The sequence below is a fragment of the Mastigoproctus giganteus genome, chromosome 1 (assembly GCF_048544385.1).
Source record: "Mastigoproctus giganteus isolate SK-2022 chromosome 1, ASM4854438v1, whole genome shotgun sequence".
Classification (NCBI taxonomy): Eukaryota; Metazoa; Arthropoda; class Arachnida; order Uropygi; family Thelyphonidae; genus Mastigoproctus; species Mastigoproctus giganteus.
In genome coordinates, this window is record NC_143575.1 from 258,416,892 (window position 1) to 258,439,842 (window position 22,951).

Sequence of the window (22,951 nt, forward strand, 5' to 3'; positions counted from 1 at the left end):
GAAACTCCAGTTTTTTTCATCCAGAAAACAGAAAATTGACCACAGAACACGCAATTTACAGACAGTATATACGGAGCAATATGGCCTTAGCTGCTGATGCTCCTAAAAAAAACCCATTACAGCAATCGGGGAAATATGCAACAACATGGCAGAGTGAACACGGTCACCTAAGGGTTGCCGGTAGATCTCACCAGTGAAACAATGGTCCATACTCACCAGTGGTCCTAATTCTTGCCAGCAAAACATGTCCCATATTAAGCAACCCCCGCGAACTGCCTGGATAATGGGCACCATGCATGATAGGTGCATGGTTTGTGTTGCGCGACACACACACATGAAGGCAGCAGGAATTTTGACTCAACCGACCAGCACGCTCGTTTACAGTCCTCCAGTCCACGTATTGTTGACACCACAGCATTCACCGTTGACGATGATCTGTAAAACACGAAATTTGCAGACTCAAAACTCATTCACGAAAGGCGCAATCAATTAAGGAGCCTTTCTCCTTAGTTCTAAATATGCCTATAACAAAGGGAGTGGTATGTTTATGGAAATATTATAATAAATAATGATAAGATTTATTATTTAACTTAGAGTGGAAGGCATCCAGCCATAAAACAGAGTGATGCATAATTAGTTTAATTTCAGTAATAATAATCACAAAGAGGACAGTTAAATACGATACATTATTTTTTTCCTGAGGGAGTTAGCTTAACTACAGTACTTACTTTTTTTTTTTTTAACTAAATTTACCTTAATTTGTCTTAAAGCATCATTCTTATTTGCTCTATTTCTCACAAAAGTAGAAAAAAAAAAAAAAAAACATGTAGGGATTCTTTCAGTTTAAGAGAAGGATGTAGGGGGACACATGAAATGGAAGATTCCCAAGAGTGTACATACGGTTTGTGTGGGTGCGTAGATTTGTGGTTTTATTGTACACATTATGGAAGCGCTTAATAATTTTAACAAAGATGAGCATACCGTTACGAAACCATTCTCGCCGATGCACTTTTGCACGGGGAGAATTCTCAGGTACGTCGTACTGAGCTTGACATTACTTAGTATGTTTGCAGCATCCCTCATTTGGTATTTCTGTACTGGAGATGTGTGTGCTGTTGGTGGGTTACGCTGGTCCCCATCTAAGTTACGAACTTCATTGGCTAGGTTGAACAGTTTGAAAGCGAAAAGTGATAAAAGTTTTCACAATTATGAAAAATTTAGTAAGGAGGACTTTAATTTAGAAAATAGAGATATCTCGAGTGATAATTTTAATTATAATAAGTTACTGTCCGGACAGTTCGACTTCAATATTAAGGGGTACGATGTCATTGTATTTCTCCACATCCAAAACACTGGTGGTAGTGTTTTTACAAGGCATATGATTGAAGATTTAGCCCTCGAAAGACCCTGTACATGTAAACGCAATCGAAGACTGTGCCGATGTTATAGGCCAAACAGGTATGGTAGTACCTGGTTATTTAGTAGATATACAATGGGTTGGAAGTGTGGAGTCCACCCAGATTGGACCGAATTGACAAGTTGTGTTGATAGAGTTATGGATGAGGAGGAAGGGAGACCCGTAAAAAGAAGGTATTTTTATTGTAGTAGTCTTGTGCTTCATTCATTGTTATTATAGCTTACAATCATTTTGGTTATTACAAATAAAGTGAACTGTGAATAATGCATATTTCTAATAATTTTCCATATAAATGTGGATTGGCAAATTAGTGTATACTGGTACCATAAAGACTTATTTCTAACCAAAATTAGGATAATCTTTTGCATTATTGTCATGGAACCTGTGATTGCTTTGAGTGACTTGCTGTTACGAAAATCTATATCAGTTTACAAATGATAAAGAAAGTACTTAACTGTTTAAAACAGAAGAAATTTATGAAAAAGTTTATATATATATATATAAGGATGTAATTTATAATACGAATATAAATGATAAAGAAACCAAACTATAATCTCATCCATATTATACTGTTATATAAGTTAGTTTTCAGTTTTTATACAGTGGCATACAGGGTGAATATCCCTTCTCCCACATCTCACTGTAAAAATCAGAAAAGGATAGGTTAGCTCATTTCAATGCTATGACAACCTGAGGGAATCATAGTCTCCAGTTTGTATAGGTAATATAGGGGCAAATACTCTTTCCCACACATCTCACTGTTAGTGAATTAAGAATTAGAAAAATGATTTTTTTAATCTAATAATTTTTTCACTTGTCCAATTTTAATGTGTGTGTAATGGGAGGGATATTCCCCCCCCCCCCCTATGTCCTTGTGGAAACCATGATACTTTAAATGCATATACAACTTTAGTTGTTGTACCGTGAGATGTGGGGGAAGGAGTATTCCCTTTTGTATAAAATTTGCTTATACACACACAATCAAAAAATTTACTTTAGATGTAGGTTTTCATAACAGTGAGTTGACTAGAGTGATCATAGGTCAGGGTTAGCCACAGAAATCAGGTTCAGTCTCGCTTTCTAAAAGATAGTGACCAGACATCCCAGATTATGCAGGACAGTCCCGGATTTAAGTTGTTTGCCCCTGCATTGTAAAATGTCCCAGATTGGACATGTAGCTTCCATAAGAAAGTGGGCTTTTTGATGAGATATCATATTTAAAAAAAAATATGCTGATTATTCAAAAATAAAAGAATGGAATGACAAAAGCATGCCAACAGATGTGAGTTGGGTTGAAATATTTAAGCATTTTGACACAAGGGACATATCATGCAGGCATTTGAAAAGAGTAATTGAATTTGCATTATGTTTCCTGGGAACCAGTTGAGCAACGGAGAGTTTTTTCGGTAGTAAATAAGTTGTGGACGTCAGAAAAAACACAATTGTAGAAACACTGAAAGCAATACTACAGGTTAAGTGCAATTTTGCTAATTCTTGTGAAGAAATAGCAAATAATGAAAAATTCACTCTGCGGAAAAGTATATTTAATTTATGTTATTTTTATTGTTAAAAGAAGTATGTATTATTATTATTTCACAGAAATATACATATATAATACAAGTATTTCTGTGAAAAAAAAATATAGGCTATATTTGTTTTTTTTTAAAGAAGTGTGATATTTTATAAGTTTAATTCAAAGAAGTATATGTATTTAATTTATATTTTGTATGTGAATATTTTTTTAAATAAAAAATTTAAAAAAATATATGTGTATATTGTTTTTTGGGGGAGGGGTTGTAAAACCTAGTATTCCGCATCGGAATACTAAGGATCTGGTCACTTTGCCAAAAGAATACCAAAATTAGGAGTTAGTGCACAAACATTATCAGCCATCGAACTAATGACTAACCTGTTTATTATCCCTCTTGCACGTATGGCATCTGACAGATGCCACTTTTTAAAAATTTTTTTTTATTTTATTTTAATTTTTAAATGAAATCAAATATTCCTGTGTACCTCTGCCTGCCAATATTTTCTGTTTGTACAGTATTTTCTCCTTTCATTTTGAAATATATTATGAATTATAAGATATTAATTTTGTTGTTTGACATTTAACTGATATCAGGTGAGTAAAAGTATCTTTCTTCTAGACAATTCCCATTACCACGTGGCATCTGTGAGATCTATTTTTCTATAAAAATTTCACTGGCAAAAACTGTATCGAAAGGTAGGTTTCTACAGTAGGTTTCACCAGCTAAATGTGAACAGCTGACAAAAATACGGATGTTGACAATGCACCTGCCAGATGCCACTCGAGTATGTGTTTCAATTCAGGTGATGGGCAACTTGAAAATTCTAAAAAAATGTGATAAAATCTTTATTATTATTGGTTTCTTTCTCTTGTGTATTTGCATTTGATATTTTTTAATTGAGTAGCAATTCGTAATTAAACTTTTTTTTATAATAAAAAATGAGGGGTATCTCAAGATGCTGTGTGAGCATCTTTGTTAAATTTAGGGCACGAGTGATGGAAGGTAAATCATAAATAACTGAGCAGTTGTAGTCAAAATTGAAACTTATGCCTCAATTTTGAGGACTGTGGTGGTATATAAAGCAGTGAAACATTTGCCTTATGTGCAGCTTTTAGGTCCAGATATAATAGGAGCACCAAGGTTTTGCATTGCATGCCAAAATCATTGTGTTGCATATTGCCACAGCCTTGTGTACAGAGTAGCTACACGCTGTTATTGTTAGCTTCATTTTTTTAAAATATTTTTGTCATTTCAGAAATATAAAATTATTTTTTATTATCTTCATTGTACATTTAATATTGATGTGTTCTTTTGTATTTCGTATACAGTGTGTTCCAAAAAGTTTGGCAAAAAATCTATTGATCACAGAGGAATATGTACTTTACATAATATAATGCTCTGGAATCAAAATTTTAGTTCCAGATATCATGGGAAGGGGGATGCTGATGCATAAAATGAGATCAATTAGCCATATGGTTCATAACAAATTCATAGCAGTAAATGCTGACTATAACAGCACCATATTGCAGTGGCAAGTGTAGGTGTGGTATTACCCCATCGCAGCAGAAAGTAACATATAAAATTGGAATTGTTTCATCTTCTAGGTATGTGGCTTCTTTTAATAATGTCATAGATGTATGTATGTATTGGAAGATGTTGGATTCCATCTGTATATGATGAATCTTGAAGTAGCCCCATAACTAAAAATTGGCTGGTGTCAAGTCTGGGGATCTATGGGAGGAATTCTGATGGACAGTTTCTGTGTCAAAAGTTGACATAAGTAATTGTTTTAGGTGTAATATTAGGTTCACCAATATGCATGGATGTTGTGTGTCAGCTGCATCCCTTTTCTGAAGGCTAAGAATGACAAATTGTTATTATATTTAATGGCACCAGAGCTTGTTGCTTATCTACATATTTATCTGCAGAAGGGTGTGTTCACAGCCAGTTTTCATGTTGTATAGGCTGGAATAACTTGGGGGAAAATCTTACTCCCTCCATCTGAAATTGGCTAACAGCCTTGAAGAGGACTTTAGAAATTCCCCCCACCAGAATTTAACCCAGGCAGATTATGATGTACCATGCCATCTAAGCTGCTGCAGAGGGTGGGCTAAGTATGACAGTGGAACATAAGTCAATATATCACCAATCCATGAATGTGTAGCTTTCCAAATCAGTGGCAAAATGTTCCTTAAAAGAAATGGCCCAGTGATGAATGATGCAGTAAAACCACACCACACCATTGGCCTTCAGTGCCTGCAGAGCAGAGTCATTGTGGTCATAAGGGTTGTCTGTTGACCAAATGAAGCAGTATCTGCACAAGCCATCCACCTGCTTTCCATTTTTGACCACTTCACTTGTCATGGCTGGCTAGTTTGCTCTTAGTTGCCAGTTAATGTAATGTTAATGCATATCTTTACAACAACAGCTTACTAGATTTGCTGTTTGGGAGGGACTGGAGAGACCAGGCAGCTAACTGACTTCTCCTCTAACACCAATAATCTTTTACCTTTACATTCTGACAAATCATTGTTTGAAAGCTCATTACCAGTTCTCAAATGATGCACATATTGCCTGTAGCCAGATGGGAAGGAGCAGCAGTGCGTAGCACACGCTTCTTGATTAGACCGGGGCTCGAGCCCGTCACCACCAAATACAGAGGATGCGGAAAGGTCAGGGAATGACCACCGTATATCCCGGAGCAATATGGCCTTAGTTGCTAATGCTCCTAAAAACAAAAAAACAGCACATATTGCCCTTTTTTTATTATTATCATTATTATTATTTAGGTAGCAATCGTATTTCAGCAACCACTGAGCATTACATTAAATTATAGTCAACTCTCATTTATTAATGAAAAAAAATTTGCTTACAATAATGAGAATTTCTAGAACAGTCATTTAGTCATGTACCCTGTCATCAGGATTAAAAAAATAGTAAAGCTTAGAATACCAAATGGGGATTCTAACCTTCGAGCAGGTGCATTGGATACAGTAACAGCCAGCACAGAAAAGCTGTGAATTTTCAAAAAAAAAAAAGAAAAAGAAAATTTTAGTATTCCTCAAGTGTAGTAAAAGTTCCTTCCCATTTGCATCATTAACCTTCTGCTGCTAGTATGGCATCTGACAGATGCCACTTTTTTAAAAAATTTTCTATCCTCTAACTGGTTATACTCTATTTTCTGGTTTCATTTCGATATACAGTAAACCCTTGATTTAACGGACTAATAGGGGAAAAGGGGTGTCCGCTAAAAGTCCGTTAAATCGAATGTAACCTGGGGGCATTTTTTATTGTTCTTAATGTAGTTTTTATCTTGCGCAATTTTCACGTGTTTTCTACTCCCCTCTGTAGAACCATATTTAGAACTATCAACAAGCTGTATTTCAAAGAAAAATGTTGCAATTTGGCCTTCGATTTATGGATATCAGAAAGAGTTTGTTTTTTTACGCCATAAATTTCACAAACACATGCTACTGAGATTAGCTCTAATTTCTGTGCCACATTTAAGTTCACACATTTTCTTTTAACTCCTCTATCACTTGATGCCATTTTAAATTGTAAGGATTGCAAAATTATTTAATAAATAGTCAGAATTCAGAAATCACAGAAACACTCTGTGTACAACCTGACCGCATGATAGCTTGAGGCAGACTGAGACCAAAACAAAGCGAGTCGGTAGATCTGCAGTTTAGTTTCTCAGCCACATTCAGCTCGCAAGTCATTGCCTTCTGTAATCTGGCAAAACAGCTATTTGAACACGTTTTCAGAAAGAATAAAAAACAATTTCCTGATTTTGATTATAAAAATAAAAGTAGGTAATTATCAAAACAATAATGGAAATAGGTAATTATTATTAATTTTTAATTAATAATAACACTGAAGTTTTGTATAACCTAAAAAAATAATATGGTTGAGATTAATATATACATTGCTGTAATATTTGTCTGGTCCGTTAAATCCGAAATCCATTATGTCGGGGTTCCCTTAAATTGACAGTTTACTGTACTATGAATTAAGACATGAATTTTTTTTGTTTAGTGTTTAACAGATGCTAAAGTAGTGTCTTTCTTATAGGCAATTCCCATTCCCGTGTGGCATTTACAAGACACCAGTAACAGGTGTCTAATCATGTCATAGAGCTTTGGATTTGCTGGCTAAATATAAACAGCTGACAAAAATACAGATTCATATTCATGTTGCATCTGCCAGATGCTATGCAAGCATGTGTGTTTTAGTCTGAAGGATGAGTGGCCTTAACTTCTAAAAAAAATATCGTTATTATTGGTTTCTCTCATTTATTTTTGTTTGGTATTTTTTAATTGAGTTTAGCAAATCATTATTAATAGATCACTGCTTTTCAATTCAGTAAAAAAAAATATGAAGTAGAAAAGGAAGAAAAACTCAACAAATTAAAAAAAAGTAATGTATTAATTGTGAGATTAATGAGGTAGAGTCACAAATAAAACAGAGGCGAATTAATAAACTAGGATAAGTAGAACTTTTTCATATAAACTCATGTTATCTATCTGTTGTTAGTTAGATAACAATGTTAAACAGATAAGAAATCAATAGAAAATATTAAATATTCATTTTGTCACTTAGAAATGAATGCACCTTTCACTGCATTAAGTTAAACTGCTGTTTATTAGGCCACAATCCCATTTAAAGTGCACTGGTTGAATTGCAGTGGTTCAGAGCTTATGGCATGTAATTCCATTAGCAGTTCAACCATGCAGTTAGATTTCCTTCAGCAGCACGGATGTTTGAGATCAAGGATGTGATATGACAGTTGAAATGCTAATGATCTGGCACTGTTCAGTCGTGTGTTGTTTAATTACATTTGTGTTCCAACTGCATGTGTTTTGGTCATCACAAACTGCACTTGATGAAATTGATATCATTTCATTCAGTATAATTTAAAATTGCAGTTCAGCTGTTATGGTTGAAATGCTGATGGGATTACTGCTGTAATATATATTGGACTTTAAGCCAGGGCCTTGTTCATATTTGGTTACAAGTTTACATAAATAAAGAAAGAGGTGGTAGAATAAATTATACTTTTAACTTTGCACCCAGAGACCTTGCTACTTTGAGGTTGAAATTGTAAGTTTCCAATTTTATAGGTAATTGACTTTCTCACTTATCGTCTAAACTTTCATTTAGATATTGCTATATCTCTTCTTCACAAGAAAGTTCTTGGGTCAGGGCTGTGTTGTGTTAAATATGGCTATTAATGACAAAATAATTCTGTAATGGGTTTCTTGTAATGTTTGATTAGTTTTAAAATGCTGCCAAATAAAAACAGCCAGGCTAAAATTTTCAACTGGTATTCAACTAAATTGCCTAATTGGTTTACTTATTAATGTTGGCAAAATCAGGACTTGGGTATAGTAGGAGGGGCTCCAGCAGTTGACACACAATCTATGGGATACAGCATTATCTTCCTCTAGGGTTTTTTTTTTTTTTCCCCTTTTTATTCTTAAGGATAAGAGATTTGAAATTTGGTTGCAGGCATAAAAATGTCTAGTCTCTTGATGGCAAACATTTTGAAACTTGTGGCTGAAGAGAAAGACTTGCCCTCTATGAATGTACATAGTATTAAATTAAAGGTAATTTTTACAGATATCTGCAAAAATGAGCAGCTGAGCCTACCTGGGAGTCTAAAATACTGATAGAACTGATATTCAGATGACAATATCAGGTGGACAGAATTTCAGTAAAGTCCAGTCATTCTGCGACAGCCAAATCCTCTGCTTGCACCTTCATAGTCACACATTTGGGACTGTTAGTAACCCTGGGTATAAATCCATATGCAAGTCCTGAAATACTGCATCTGGTATACTGGATGTGGCCACCCAGATGTGAACCAACGTTAAACGTAAGCAGCGGTTGAGGTGTGGCATCCACATCACAAAGAAGAAGAATGCAACCCCACCATGCTACCAGGCAGTGCTAGGTGGTAGATGATTCTGAATAGTGGGTGCAATACCATCACTTTGCATATTAGAGGCTTAAAGCGGTGAAACCCATGTTTAGTTTCCAGAGCAAAGTTCTTGCAGTTCCTCATTTCTTTTATTATACAGTATGAGGTCTTTTGAGGTTATGGTGAGATCCAGTCTTCCTTGTTTCAAGAGTATAGCTCTAAAATGGTGTTTGTAGGCTGGCAGCTAGATTGTCCACCGGACTGAACCTGTTGGTAATTTTCTAGGAGGCATCCAGATCAGCTAATGTATAATCTCACTGCCTCTGCTCTGCCAGTAGTCACTGGAGGGAGTCTGAGTAGTGTGTCTGTGTGGGCATCGTTGAGGCCACGCTATGTCTAGGAGTTGGGTATATTCTTGCTATGTATACACCATATCCAAAAATTTCACCACTTTGTGCAGTTCCCCCCCCCCTTTACCAGTGATACATCACGAATAGCCAAACTAATAGAACAAAGTTATCGGTGAAAAGATTAAACCTCCCAAACAGTTCTTCTTTTATGCATGATCTCAGATCCAAACCCACTGATGTCCATTTCTACTTACAGTCTACTAAGTCACACTTAGTTTTTTTGACAGAAACCCAATTTTGAGTTTATTAAATTACTGCTCATCTCAGTTGCCCTGATTATTTGCTGTACAATTCTTTTTGTTTGAAAGATGGTACCTGTGCATATGTCTGCTCATATATTCCCTGTCAGTCTGAGACTTTAATTTGGGATCTCCTTTTTTCAATCCTCTCTGGCCTAAAATCTCTCTTCCCCATTCTGCAAAATTCATCTGTTGCCTGTATCGATCACTCATTTCCACTAATCACTTGGAACCTTTGACCAGAGGTTTGAGCAGTTTCTTTGAAACTACTTTCTCCAATCCAACTTTCCTAAGAGTGAGTTAATTTTCCTTGGTGATTTCAGAGGCTTTTGCAATTACTAATGATCTTGCACAGCTTATTCATTTACTTATCAGAATACCAGACAGTCCTAAACACTCAGCCAACTCTTGATCTTTTTCTCATGAACCTTTCCACATACTCAGTCAAGGTGAATGATCCTCTAGGCACCTTAGATTATAACTTAGTAATGGTCTGTTCTTCAGTGGTGCCTTTTTCTTGTGGCCATTCTCAGCATTAGTAGGTGGTAGATGACTTTCATCAACCGATGAAATACCACCACTTTGCTTATTGGAGGCTTGAAGTGGTGAAACCCATGTTTAGTCTCTAGAGCAAAGTTTCCGGCATCCCCCTCCTCCCATACTTCTCCTTCAACCCATGCACGGTACTAAGTACTATAGGTTTTGATACCTTTCGTGTTTGGGGTTTTCATAAAAAAAAAAAAAAAAAAAAATCATGTTGTTTGGCATTATAAGAATGCAAAATGGGATTATCTCTGAGATTCCTCTTCTTTTCCTTGGGTAGATTACTGTCAGTGTTTGCCTAGATCGTGTGAGTGAAATTATTCTTGTAGGTATGAAATCATTTATTAAATACTCCACCTTAAAATCTTGTCCTTTATCTAAACCTTGGTTTTCCAACAAATGTGCTAAGGCTGTTCAACACTTGGAACAGCCTTAGCAATGTCCAGATTTTGCATATTACAGTTGGCTTGCTTCCAAATCTCCAAGTTCATTTTCTGCCTACACCAAAACTCACAATAATTGTAAAGCAGTTATTAATCAGTCCAAATGTGGATTTTGAATAGGTGTAGAGTAGAAAACTTGCGTCTTGTCCAAATGGTAGTCGAGCATTATGGCCTCTTGCCAAAGCTATTGGCCTCAACTTTTGCTCATCTGTACTCCTACTTGTATTAAAACCTGGTGGTTCTATTGTCATCTCGGCTAAAGATAAAGCCAACTTACTATCATCCTACTTTTCTCCTAACTCTTGTATTGACAAATTTTGTAAACCACCTCCTACCGTTCCCAGTACACTCCACTCATTGTCTCCCGTGATCTTCAATGAAAAGGAAGTCAGAAGAATTTTGAACAATCTTGGTGAAAATAAAGCTCTGGGTGCTGATGCTTTTTTCCCACTTGTTCTCAAAACCTGAGCTTACTCTTGTTCTCCGTCACCTTTTTGCACTTTCTTATTCCACTTCCACTGGTGTTTTTTTCTGATTAGAAATTTTCTCATATCGAGCTGGTTATTAACAATGGTGACAAATCCTTCCCATGAAATTATTGTCCCATTGCACTTACTTTTACACTTTCTCAAGTAAAGGAGAAATCCATTATCCGCCAACTCCTAAACTATCTTGGAACCTTCCATCTGATCAATGATTGCCAATATGGATTCCGTCAGTGTCAAATCACTGGTAACATACTGGCTTGTGTTACCCATCTATGAACAAATTAGCATTAGCATTAGTAGAGGCATATGATGCAAGAAAGCAAGCTTATGCAGCATCAGCCAAAAAAAAAAAAAAAAAAACACACTCCCATTTCACCCCTCCGTTCATTCGAAATACCTATCCAGCTGGGCTTTAAATTTATTTAGGCTGTCATGAGCAGTGTCCATTGATTACCACTCTGTCTTCTCCCCTTTATCCATAACAGCAATTTGCCTCCACACTGCTCCAATTTGTGCAGCAGTCTTCCATGTGCAACAGTGTCAAAAGCCTTTCTAAGATCCAAATATATAATATCAAAGTTATTCCCTGCATCCAGTTCTTTTGTGACTGCATCATAGTATCCGATCAAATTGGTCAGGCAAGACTTTCCCTTAACAAAACCATGCTGTGTCCGAGCTATAACCGAAGCCTTGACTAGATGATCCTGCAGTTCTTCTTTAACCAGTACCTCCATTAATTTTCCTGGAACAGAAGTTAAACTCACAGGTCTATAATTACTTGTGTCAGCCTTTGATCCTCCTTTGTGAATTGGGGTCACATTTGCACATCTCCATTCTACGGGTACCTCCCCTGAGTCCAAAGAAGCTCTCATAATTATGGCTAAGGGTTTTCTTGCTTACTTTGCTGCCTCCTTTAATATAACTGGATAAATCCTATCCACCCCAGGTGCCTTTTTTATGTTTATCCTCAACAATTTCTCCTCCACTTTCCTCTCAGTTATTACAAAATCATCTAGCTCACTGCCAGAGTTTACTTCACCTCTGGCATTCCCCTTTCTGAATAACTCCTCATGTGTGAATGTAGATGCAAAATACTCGTTTAGTTTGTTAGCCACCTGAGCAGGATCCTCAACTGTTGAACCATCAATATCCGGTGGACCAATCTGATTCATCCCTTTCCTTCTAGAGTTTACATAGGTAAAGAACTCATTTCTGTTTTTCTTTGCATCCTTTGCCAAGGATTTCTCATAATCTGCCTTTGCCTGCCTAATCTCCTTTGACTTGTTTACAGACCAGCTTATATGTATCATAGGCTTCCATGTCACCCATTAATTTATATGTATCCCATGCATTTTTCTTCTCTGCCATATGTCTCATTAGTTCATCTGACATCCATTTAGGCCTAAACCTTGAACAATATTTCTTAGTTGGTATATAAAGCCTAGTAGCTTCCAAGATAAGTTCTTTGAATGCTTCCGATTTTGAATTTGCTGTTGGTAACATCATCAGTTGGTCCCACTGTATAGAATTTAAATACTGTCTCAGACCATCGTAGTCACCTTTACAAAATAAAAACCCTTCCCTTTACCCCTGATGGTAGTTACTTCCTTGAGTAAATCCCACTTCAGCACACTGTGATCACTGCCACCTAGTGGTTCCTTTATCTGCAGATTCTTAATGCATGAAGAATCACTACTGATAATCAAATCAAGAGTATTACTCCCTCTAGTTGCCTCCCGAACATGCTGATGTAGAAAACAATCATCCAATAAATCCACAAAAGCCTTGCTAGTGTGTGAGTGACCAACCCACAAATTCCAGTCAATATCTGGGAAATTAAAATCCCCCATTATAAGACTCTCTGATTTACTGGCCCACTCTATTTCCCTGTACAGTTTCTTATTATACTCATCAGAGTCATTAGGCCTACAGCACACTCCTCTCAATTTTGATCTCCCAATGCTTATGTCACACCAAACTGACTTGACACTGCACTGTCCAGTGATGACGACTGGCTTCACTTCCTTGGATTTTATGTGTTTCTTAACTAATTGCATAACCCCTCCTCCCTTCCTATTCTGTCTATCCTTTCTGTACACATTGTACTCCCCAAATTCCAGTTCTGTATTCCTTATATCTGTGTGACACCACATTTCAGATATCCCAACAATATCTGCCTTTAATGTTTTGAGCAATACCTCAAATTCATCAAATTTATTTACCAAACTCCTAGCATTGGTGTATACGCAAGTATACATGCACCTGTTCCTATTCTTAGCTACCCTAACACAACCCATGTGTTTACTTTTACCGCAATGACTCCCAGCAGTCTCTGAAGGACCCTGTATCTTGTTTTCCAGGTTTTCCATTCTTTTCCTCTTGTATATTAACGACTAGAAATCCTATGGTTTGTTTTGCTGATGCTGGCACATTGCATTCCACCTTTCAGTTTGAGAAACCTTGTCCTGCATAAACAGCTTCAACTTCTTAAATATCCACTACCAATTCCTTAAATGCAGCTCTCCAGGTAATTTTCTAGTTGGGCAAAAAAAGAACTTAGTTGAATTTATCCTTCTAAACATTAGTTCTGTCTTGTATCTCACAAAAAAGATTTTTCTGCTCCTATACTTATCTGCAACGACACTCAGATTGCTAGACAAGATCACATTTCTTTGTTAGGGGTTACCCTGGCTTATAATCCCTCTTGGCATAAGCACATCACAAATATTTGCTTCCTGTGCATCTAAAAAACTGGGTTTTCTCTTTTTTTCCTCTCAGCTTTACTTTTCTTCTAAACAGCTGCTCACTCTGTGCAAATCTCAAATCTTCCATATCTGGGGAATTACCCCATAACCTCTCTCAGGCTTCTTAACTGCATTCAAAAGAGGGAGTTAGGTTAATTAATGAACCATCTTTTACAAAATCTCTCCATTCTCTGTCTCATAGGTGTTCTCTTTCTTTCTGCATCCTTTTGTATAGTTATTTCCATGGTCACTGTTCAGAAGTAGCTGCTATAATTCCCCTTCTCTCTTCCAAACCAGTCTACATCCATTTTTGCTCCAACTTTGAACTTACAGAACCTTTTTTTCTTCCTCCTTTATCTCCAAATTTAGTTTTCTGGAACAACCTCCCTTCACATATATTTCCCTAAAATTATAATCTGCAGAAATTCAAGTTTAATGTCAACCTTCAACCCATGCATGGCACTAAGTAGTATATGTTTTTTTTATGAAAATCTCAAACACTTTTCATGTTTGAGGTTTCCATTGAAAAAAAAAAACAAAAAAAACAGCAGATTACAAATAAATTAAATATTATTTTATTAAAAAGAGTTTTAAAATACACATATGAACCATATGTGCATTTTAGCACATCTGTAATTCCAATCTTTCCGAACTCCTTAATCTGTCTTTTCTTCTTCTCCCTGTAGTTGCAGAGGTCATCTTTACTGAAATTCTTGAAAAGGCTGCCTTTTTTTTTTTTTTTTTTTTTTTTTTTGTCAATTGTCTTTTGGTGTGTTTTTAACAGGATTACAAATAATGTACTTGAAAAAGCCAAAGAGAAAACATCTGCAAAACACGATTTTTATTACAAGTATTCTCAATTTATCTCTTCTATTTCTGTTTTTTAGAAATCCATCCATGTAATTCCTGAAAATTACAATTTCTACTTTGAGAAAAGAATGTTCATCTATATTATGTTTTTCTTCCTTTATCATCTTGTGACACTGTTGGCCCTCCAGCAATGAGCTTGCATTTATACTCACTTTAGAAACAGCTACATTATCAAATAACATCCCCAAGAAGGTGAATCCATTATTCATTAAAAAATCAAAAGTGAGCATAAGCCCAAGCTCTGTCACTGGAGGAACAGTGGTGTCCCCAGACAGTAAAAAAATGTATGTGGACACTGTATGTTCTTCCACATTGCATATGTTTTTAGTGTTCATTTATTTTGTTTTCAAATTATAATTTGATCTGGCCTATAATATAAAAAAAAAAAAAAAAACCCAAAATGCAGTGTAGAAGCATATAGTCTACTACTATCTTTTACATTTACAGCCGTAGCTGCCAGGTATGTAATAACAAAGCAGAAATTTTAGTCAGAGAAGATAGTTGGCTAAACACAGAAATAAAATGGGACTATTTTTATAAATTAGTACAATTACTTTTAATTCTAGATAGGAGGAACTCCTGGTTTAGTTTGCACTGTTATTCTGCTCCATCCTCATACTTTCTTTATATATGTAACTTGTCCCAAACATGAATTTGATTTGGTGTACAGTGCAAAACAATACATCAGATTTCAATTCATCATCATCAGCCATTTTCAATCCACTGCAGGATGAAGGCCTCTCCAGCAACTTTCCAGTTCCTTCTGTTTTGAGCACTGGCCATCCATTTACTACTCAAAAACTCATGAATTTCATCTATCCATCTCCGCCTTTGTCTTCCAGGTTTTCTTCTAGCTCCTCTTGGGTACCATTCTGTTATTTTCTTAGTCCATCTGTCATCATGTCTTCGAGCTATGTGTCCTGCCCAAGACCATTTTAGTTCTTTAGTTTTGATAAGAATGTCCTTTACTTGAGTTTGCTGCCTAATCCATGTGTTTCTCTTCTTATCTAACAGTCTGATTCCCAATATAATTCGTTCCATTCTTTGCTGTGTAGTTCTTAGCTTCTCTTCCATTCTTTTGGTAGTGCCCAAGTTTCACTTCCATAAGTCATGGTGGGGAGTATACATTGATTCATTATTTTACGTTTCAGACAAACTGGGATATTGCTCTTCAGTATGTGACTATATTTCCTGAATGCTATCCATCCAAAATTTATTCTTCTCTTGACTTCCAGCCATTTATCATTATTACAGCTAATAACTTGTCCCAGATAAGTATATGACTCCACGTTTTCAATTACTGCTCCTTCAATCATTATTTCCCTTTCCATGCCATACTTGTTCATCATTACTTTTGTTTTAGCCATATTCATCTTTAGTCCAAAATCCTTACTAACTGTGCATAACTGATTAAGATTTTCCTCTAATTCTTTGGATCATGGCTTATGACCACAATGTCATCTGCAAATCGTAAATGGTTTAGGTACAAAGGGTACTAGGAAAGTTTGCAATACAGCTTTGTTTATTTAATTTTTTCAAAGTAATTTCCTCTACATTCAATACACCTCTCCATCTCCGAAACCAATCTTTAAACCAGTTCTGCCAAGTTTCACTAGGGAGTAAAGCACACTCGTTGTCCCAAGCCCGTAGAAGGTCCTCATCACTGGAAAACCGCCTCCCTTTTAGCTTCATTTTCACATGCGGGAACAGTGTAAAGTCGCAGGGAGCAAGGTCTGGACTGTAGGAGGGTGCTCGAGAAGTTTCAGTCCTGTCGTGGTCAAATATTCGGTGCAGGCTTTGGCACGGTGAGCTGGAGCATTTTCGTGATGGAGGTACCGGGTATCCATTCTTGACTTTGGCCGCAGGTTCTTCATAGATCCAATGACCTTAGGCAGGCATTGTTCAGTATACCACTTAGCTGTGACTGTCTTCTGCGTGTCCAAAACGACACGTTCCACAATTCCACTCGATTTGAAAAATACAGCTATCATTTTCTTCTTTACAGATCGGGATTTTCTGACAATTACGGGTGTGTCGTCATCATCAAAGACCCAAACTTTGTTTTGAGCCTTGGTCGGCAGATCGTAATAGTACAGCCAAGTCTCGTCACCTGTCACGATGTTGTTCACATACCGAGATTGTCCCTTATCAAACTTTTTAACATCTCCCGTCACCAAGTCACACGTCGTGTCATCTGCTCTTCGGTCAGTTGATGCGGCACCCAGAGAGAACAAAGTTTCTTCACGTGCAAATGATCTTGCAGAATCGAACGAATTGCTGGTGCATTTAGGCCCAAAGTATCCTCTATCTGTTGGTCGGTCACTCGTCTGTTTTCGTCAAGCATTTTCCTCACAGCAGCAACATTTTCCTCCGTAACTGACGTTCGTGGTCTTCCCGGCCTCTCAGAATCCCCCAGAGTGAAATTTCCCCTTTGGAATTCTCTATACCACCTGAATATCGTTGTACGATGTGGACAATCATCATCTAGTGCAAGAGTCATTTCTTCTAAGCACTGGTCTATGGTTAAACCACGCACGAAATTATACCGCAAAACTGTCCTTATCTCATTTCGTGACCACGATGCCATCGCAAGCACTTTACACTCTCACTACTAATGAATAACTGAGCCCATCGACTTGGCGCGGCGGCTATTATGCACGTATGAACATGTCTCAACATGCAGCAACAAGCAGCTTCCTGTGATTCATTGTTGCGTCATATTGCAAAACTTTCCTAGTACCCTTTGTACTCTCCGTTCACATTGACTCCTTTCTGCGACCAGTCTAATCTTCTGAAAGCTTCCTCAAGGGCAGCAGTAAACAGCTTCGGGGATATTGTGTCTCCTTGTCGAACTCCTTTCTCGATTTTAAATTTGCTACTGTCTTTGTCTAGTCTAATAAAGGATGTAGCACTCTCATATATTTTCTTCAAAATCATAATATATGGAGTATCTATGCCTTGTCTTTCCAGTGCCCGAAACATTGCCTTATGCTGTATGGAGTCAAATGCCTTTTCATAATCCACAAATGCCAGGCATAATGGTGTTTTATATTCATTTGCTTTCTCCATTAGCTGTGATATTACGTGAAGGTGATCCATAGTTGAGAATCCTGTCCTAAAGCCAGCTTGCTCTTTCGGTTGATTCTCATCAAGTATTCTTTCTAATCTGTTAGTAATGACCCTTGTGAACAACTTGTAGATATGGGATAACAAGCTAATTGGTCTATAATTTCCAATTTCTGATTTATCTCCTTTCTTATGCAGCAAAACTATGATTGCATTATTCCACTGCTTAGGCATCACACCTTTTCTAATGCACTTTGTGAAGAGCCTTGCCAGTTTTTGTGTTATGTCTCTTCCTCCCAATTTTAACAACTCTACAGTAACTTCATCTTCCCCCGGGGCTTTCCGATTCTTCATTTTCTTCAATGCATGTTCTACCTCATCGGGAAGAATATCGGGTATGTCGTATGTGTTGCTACTTTGCAATCCATCTTCCCCACTGCTGGTATCATTCCCTCGCTCCTTGTATAATTCTCTATAGTAGTCTTCTGCTATTTGAATTATGCCTTCTCTGCTGTTTATAAGTACACCATCGCTATTCTTCAGTTTCAGTATCATTTGTCTTCCTGTATTACTGCTCATGGCTGCTGATTTAAATCCTTTGTTTTCCCTTAATGCTTGTTCTACTTTTCTTGTGTTAAATCTTCTTATGTCCTCTCTGAGTCTCTTTCTAATGGCTTTGCATAACTCAGTATACTCAATTTTCTCCCTGTCAGTGTTTTTCTTGCTCTTCATTTGTCGTCTTTGGTTCATCATGACAAGTGTTTCTTGACTAATTTTTTCTTCTTTGGATTTCTGTTTCCCTATAGGTTTCTTGGGCTTTATCACTTTCAGAAAGTTGTAATATTCCTCGTCGATATCTTGGTCCTGAGCAGTCTGCAAAAGCTCAAACTTGTTCTTAAGTTCCAGTACATACTGCTTTTTCTCCTCCTCTGTTATTTCAAAGACCTTTGTATTATTTACTCGAGTCAGTTTTTTCCTTTCCTACATCTATATCAAGTGTACATCTTACCATTCTGTGATCACTTCCAACGTTTACCTTGTTCAGTACAGTAACATCATTCACAATATATCTTCTGTTAGTGAGGATGAAGTCGATTTCATTAGTTGTTAATCCATTTGGACTCTTCCATGTCCACTTTCTGTTCACCCTTTTCTTGAAAAAAGTGTTCATTACTGACATTCCTTGAGATTCTGCAAATTCCACAAGTCTTTCACCTCTTTTATTTCTTTCACCAATTCCAAAATTTCCTATAGTTCCTCTTTCTGCGCTGTTTTGCCTTTTTCCAACCTTAGCGTTGAAGTCCCCCATAATAATAGTGTAGTGGGTTTTCTGCTCATCTAGAAGACTCTCAATTTCAGTGTACATTTCTTCAACCTCTTCATCATCATCATGGCTCGATGTTGGTGCATAAATCATTATAATCTTTAGCTTGTACCTCTTAGAAATCTTGAGTATTAGTCTTGACACCCTTGGTGATGTACTTTTGAATTCCAAAATGTTGTTTTTAAAATCTTTATGGACCAGAAACCCAACTCCACCTTCACTCCTTTCACTGTTTCCATTGGTGTACAGCAGATTTCAATTATTAATAGCTAATTAAGAATGTGATTAACTTTATGTGGGAAATGCCTTGGTTCTGTCTATCACTGGTTGAACTAGAAAAATACTTCCAGTATCAAGCAATTAAAATTTGCCTAAGATTTTAATTGCTTGATACTGATATTTATAGCCACTTTTAATTGCTTGATATTTATAGCCACTGCTAGTGGAGCTATAAATAGCTTATTTTTCAAAGCATAAACTTTTGTTATGTGATGTAGTCAAATGACAAAAGTTTGTTTTAAAAATAATTTAAATCTTGTGATTTGAGTTTCTGTGGATTGTTAATCCATTGACAAGTGTGTATATGTCATTTTGACCTTTTTTTTTCTTCTCTTTTTTTCTCTCATAAACTGTTTTTTCTCTCTAAAACCATCCTGTACATAACAGTAACTTACAGTGTCTTTAAGGAAAAGGTTTTCTCATTTTTTCTAATAAAAATTTGAGAAGTTTCTGCCGACCTGCCAGTTTATTAAGCACTGCAATGCAGTCATTGGCCACTCTTTGAAGACATGGCATTATCAGTTAAAACAAATTTTATCGTGCTTAATGGCTGTTACAAATAAATGCTGATATTTTGGAAGTGCCTTTGGTGGCCCATTTTATATATGTAGGATAGATGCATCACACCTTGAGAGATCAGTGTCTCAGTTTAAGACACTCTTTGAACTACTTTTTTTCTATGCAGATCTTAATTGTCTGAATCGTTCAGTAACATGGTTCATAACCATGTTACTTTTAATGTAATACCTACACAGGAAGGTTTTCTAACCCTCCCCCTTCAAATCTCTCTCTCTTACATTTAAAAATCGAAAGGAAATTTACTAGTTATTTTAAAATTTTTATAAAGTTTCGTATTAGTAAACTGTTTGGATGTGTATGGACTTTATTCATTATATTGATACATATATTTTGTTATTATTTTTTATTTAATTTTACATTTAATGTTTTTTTCTATTTGTGTAGATATTTTTTTATCACCTTACTGAGAGATCCAGTGAAGCGATTTCTTAGTGAATTTTGGCATGTGAGGCAAGGCCAGAGTTGGCGCTCCTCTCGACACTGGTGCAGTGGCACAGAGGCAACACCAGAAGAATTACCTTCTTGTTTTGATGATAATGATCTGGAAGATTTAACACTTGAAGAATTTATGTCTTGTCCTCATAATCTTGCCATTAACAGACAGACTAGAATGTTGTCAGATCTTGCTTTGGTGGGATGCTATAATTCTTCTGCAATGGCAAAAGAGGAAAGAAACCTTGTTATGTTAACTAGTGCTAAAAATAATCTTCATAAGATGGCTTTTTTTGGTCTTGCAGAATTCTCTAAGGTGTCGCAGTACATGTTTGAAGCAACCTTTGATATGAATTTTATGGAAAAACAAGGACAGTCACAACGTGGTTCATCACCAGGAAGATCAGCACGTAAAGAATTATTTGAGGAACTCGGTACCAAGGAAATTGAGAAAATTAAGGAACTTAATCAGCTAGATATGGAGTTATACCATTACGCAAAAGAGCTGCTTTTCTATCGTTTTGAGAAATTAAAGCATCTGGATCCAGAGTTTGAAGATAATTTTGAAATTGCAAGTAAGAGTAAGCTTACGACCGAGAATTGGGCAGAGAGGGAAGATTCCATAGATACTCCTCTAAAGTAAAGGTTGTTATATTTTATTGAATATATACTGTATATATTAGTATAATGTCCACCGAAAATGATGTGCAAGATTTTAATTGCCCATGAAAAATACACTTTTCCATGCTCAAACATCTGCTCCTGTGGTTTTTTAAATTGTGATTTAGCACACCCCACTTTCGATAAAACAGCCTGTAAAAGTGATATCTTAAAAAAAGAAAAATATTAATGAATTCGCATTTATGAATTACAAAAGTATACTTTATAGACAGTTAAAAAGAATTATAAACATTTTAAAATAAAAACAAAAGCTAATAAAAGTTAAGAATAAACTTATTTTTCTTATGTCAAATTGATATGCTGTAGGACCGTAAACCATGATAGAGGCACATTTGTAAGGTATATTAATTTCACTAAAAGCCCCCCCCCCACCCAACCAGTCCATACATCTTGCAGTGATTTTTGATTAAAACTATACATTTGTAGTCATATCAGCAAAAACTTTCTGGTTATTTGATATAAGCTTAGTATGGTAAAGCTATTGAAATTTATTTCATTGTTGGCCTCCTTAACCCATTGGCTGGTGTATTTAATATGTCCAAAATAGACTACTTAACTATCTAAATATCTCTTAGAATTATATCAGTGTGAATTTTAGTATTCCTGCAGTATGGTATTCACTCCCAATCTGCATCATTATTTTTTAATTGGAAGAGTAGCTGTAAAAAAGTTATTTACGATGCCATGTTTTTCAAAAAACACCATTTTTATGTTAATTTCCCATGAATTCCCTCTCCCCTGTCTGCTCTTCCACCCCAAGATTTTGGACGAAAGGTATTTAGGAAATTTTTTTGTTTTATAACAAGACTGTTGTTTCTAATGATGTTTTTTGTTCCTATTATCCAATATAATGTCAGGATTAAGAAAAAAATTTTCAAGTTTTACATTTTAAACTGTATCTTATTCCCTCTCAGAAAAAAAACTGATTGGTGTATAAAATTAAGCAGCACGTGCAGGTTGATTTGAATTTGGTATGTGAGCTAGAGGATTTAGAAGACCAGCAGTAAGTTACTTTTAAGTAAATGTATTATTTTTCTAAATTTATTATACATATATTACAGTCCAATAGCTGCATCTAACATTTAGTTATAAACAGCACTTTAGAACAAAAAAAGAAAAAATTGGATGTACAAATAAATTGCTTTTAATAATGCCTCTGTTAAAATTAAAAAATCGAAGCTTTTTTTTCCATCCCATGACAGTATGATATGGTGTGAAAGGGCAGTAATCTGCCATGCTCAACTGAAAAAGGTGTGTAATGCACCTGTCAACATCCACGAGGAATATTGTCCCCCTGCTTTTAAAATTAGGACAGTTATATATTGTCTCTGAGTTGTCAAGAATAAATATAGAGTACTTCATCATATATTTATAGCTTTATGTCCCAAATGTGTGTTTTTTGTTTTTTTTTATTACATGCAAAATAATAAAATGGCAAACGATAACAATTATACATGCATGTGTGTATAAAGATATGTATATTATGTGTATTTGAAAGCATAATAAATGCTTGTACATAAATTACTCAGCGTATGCGGTGTTTGCCTGGCAGATGAATGTACTTGTTTATTCTGTACAGTTTGTGTTCTGTTCTTTCCATATTTTATTTTTGTAAGAGATGGAGAATATGTTGTTTCTCTTTTCATATAATGAATAGCAGCACTTACGTAGTACTTATTTGGCATCTTGTGTTGCCCATTTAAACAGTCAGTTTATGTGATTGCAGACTTGATTGGTCCAGTTGCATAACGAGTTTCACTGTTGTCATTGCGCCCAAGCTTCATTGTTATATTTTCTTTATACTAGAATAGTTATTACTTCACTTATAAACTACAAAGGCTATATTAGTAGTCAAATGTGAGCTATATATTCAGTTTCCTTTTTGATTATTTTTTTATTCTTTCATAGAAATTATTTTTCCTCATATCATGTATAATAGACAAGACATGATTATCAAAAATTTTTTTTATGAATCAAAATG

The 22,951-nt window shown here is 35.9% G+C and overlaps 1 protein-coding gene across 1 annotated transcript; it reads left to right on the forward strand.

The window, feature by feature from the left end:
• Positions 1–1,063: 1,063 nt before the first annotated feature.
• Positions 1,064–20,932, forward strand: LOC150091822 (heparan-sulfate 6-O-sulfotransferase 2-like). The gene is made up of 2 exons (XM_090369878.1): positions 1,064–1,590; positions 20,242–20,932. The coding sequence occupies exons 1-2, from the start codon at positions 1,064–1,066 to the stop codon at positions 20,930–20,932; spliced, it is 1,218 nt and encodes a 405-aa protein (XP_090226004.1).
• Positions 20,933–22,951: the final 2,019 nt, after the last annotated feature.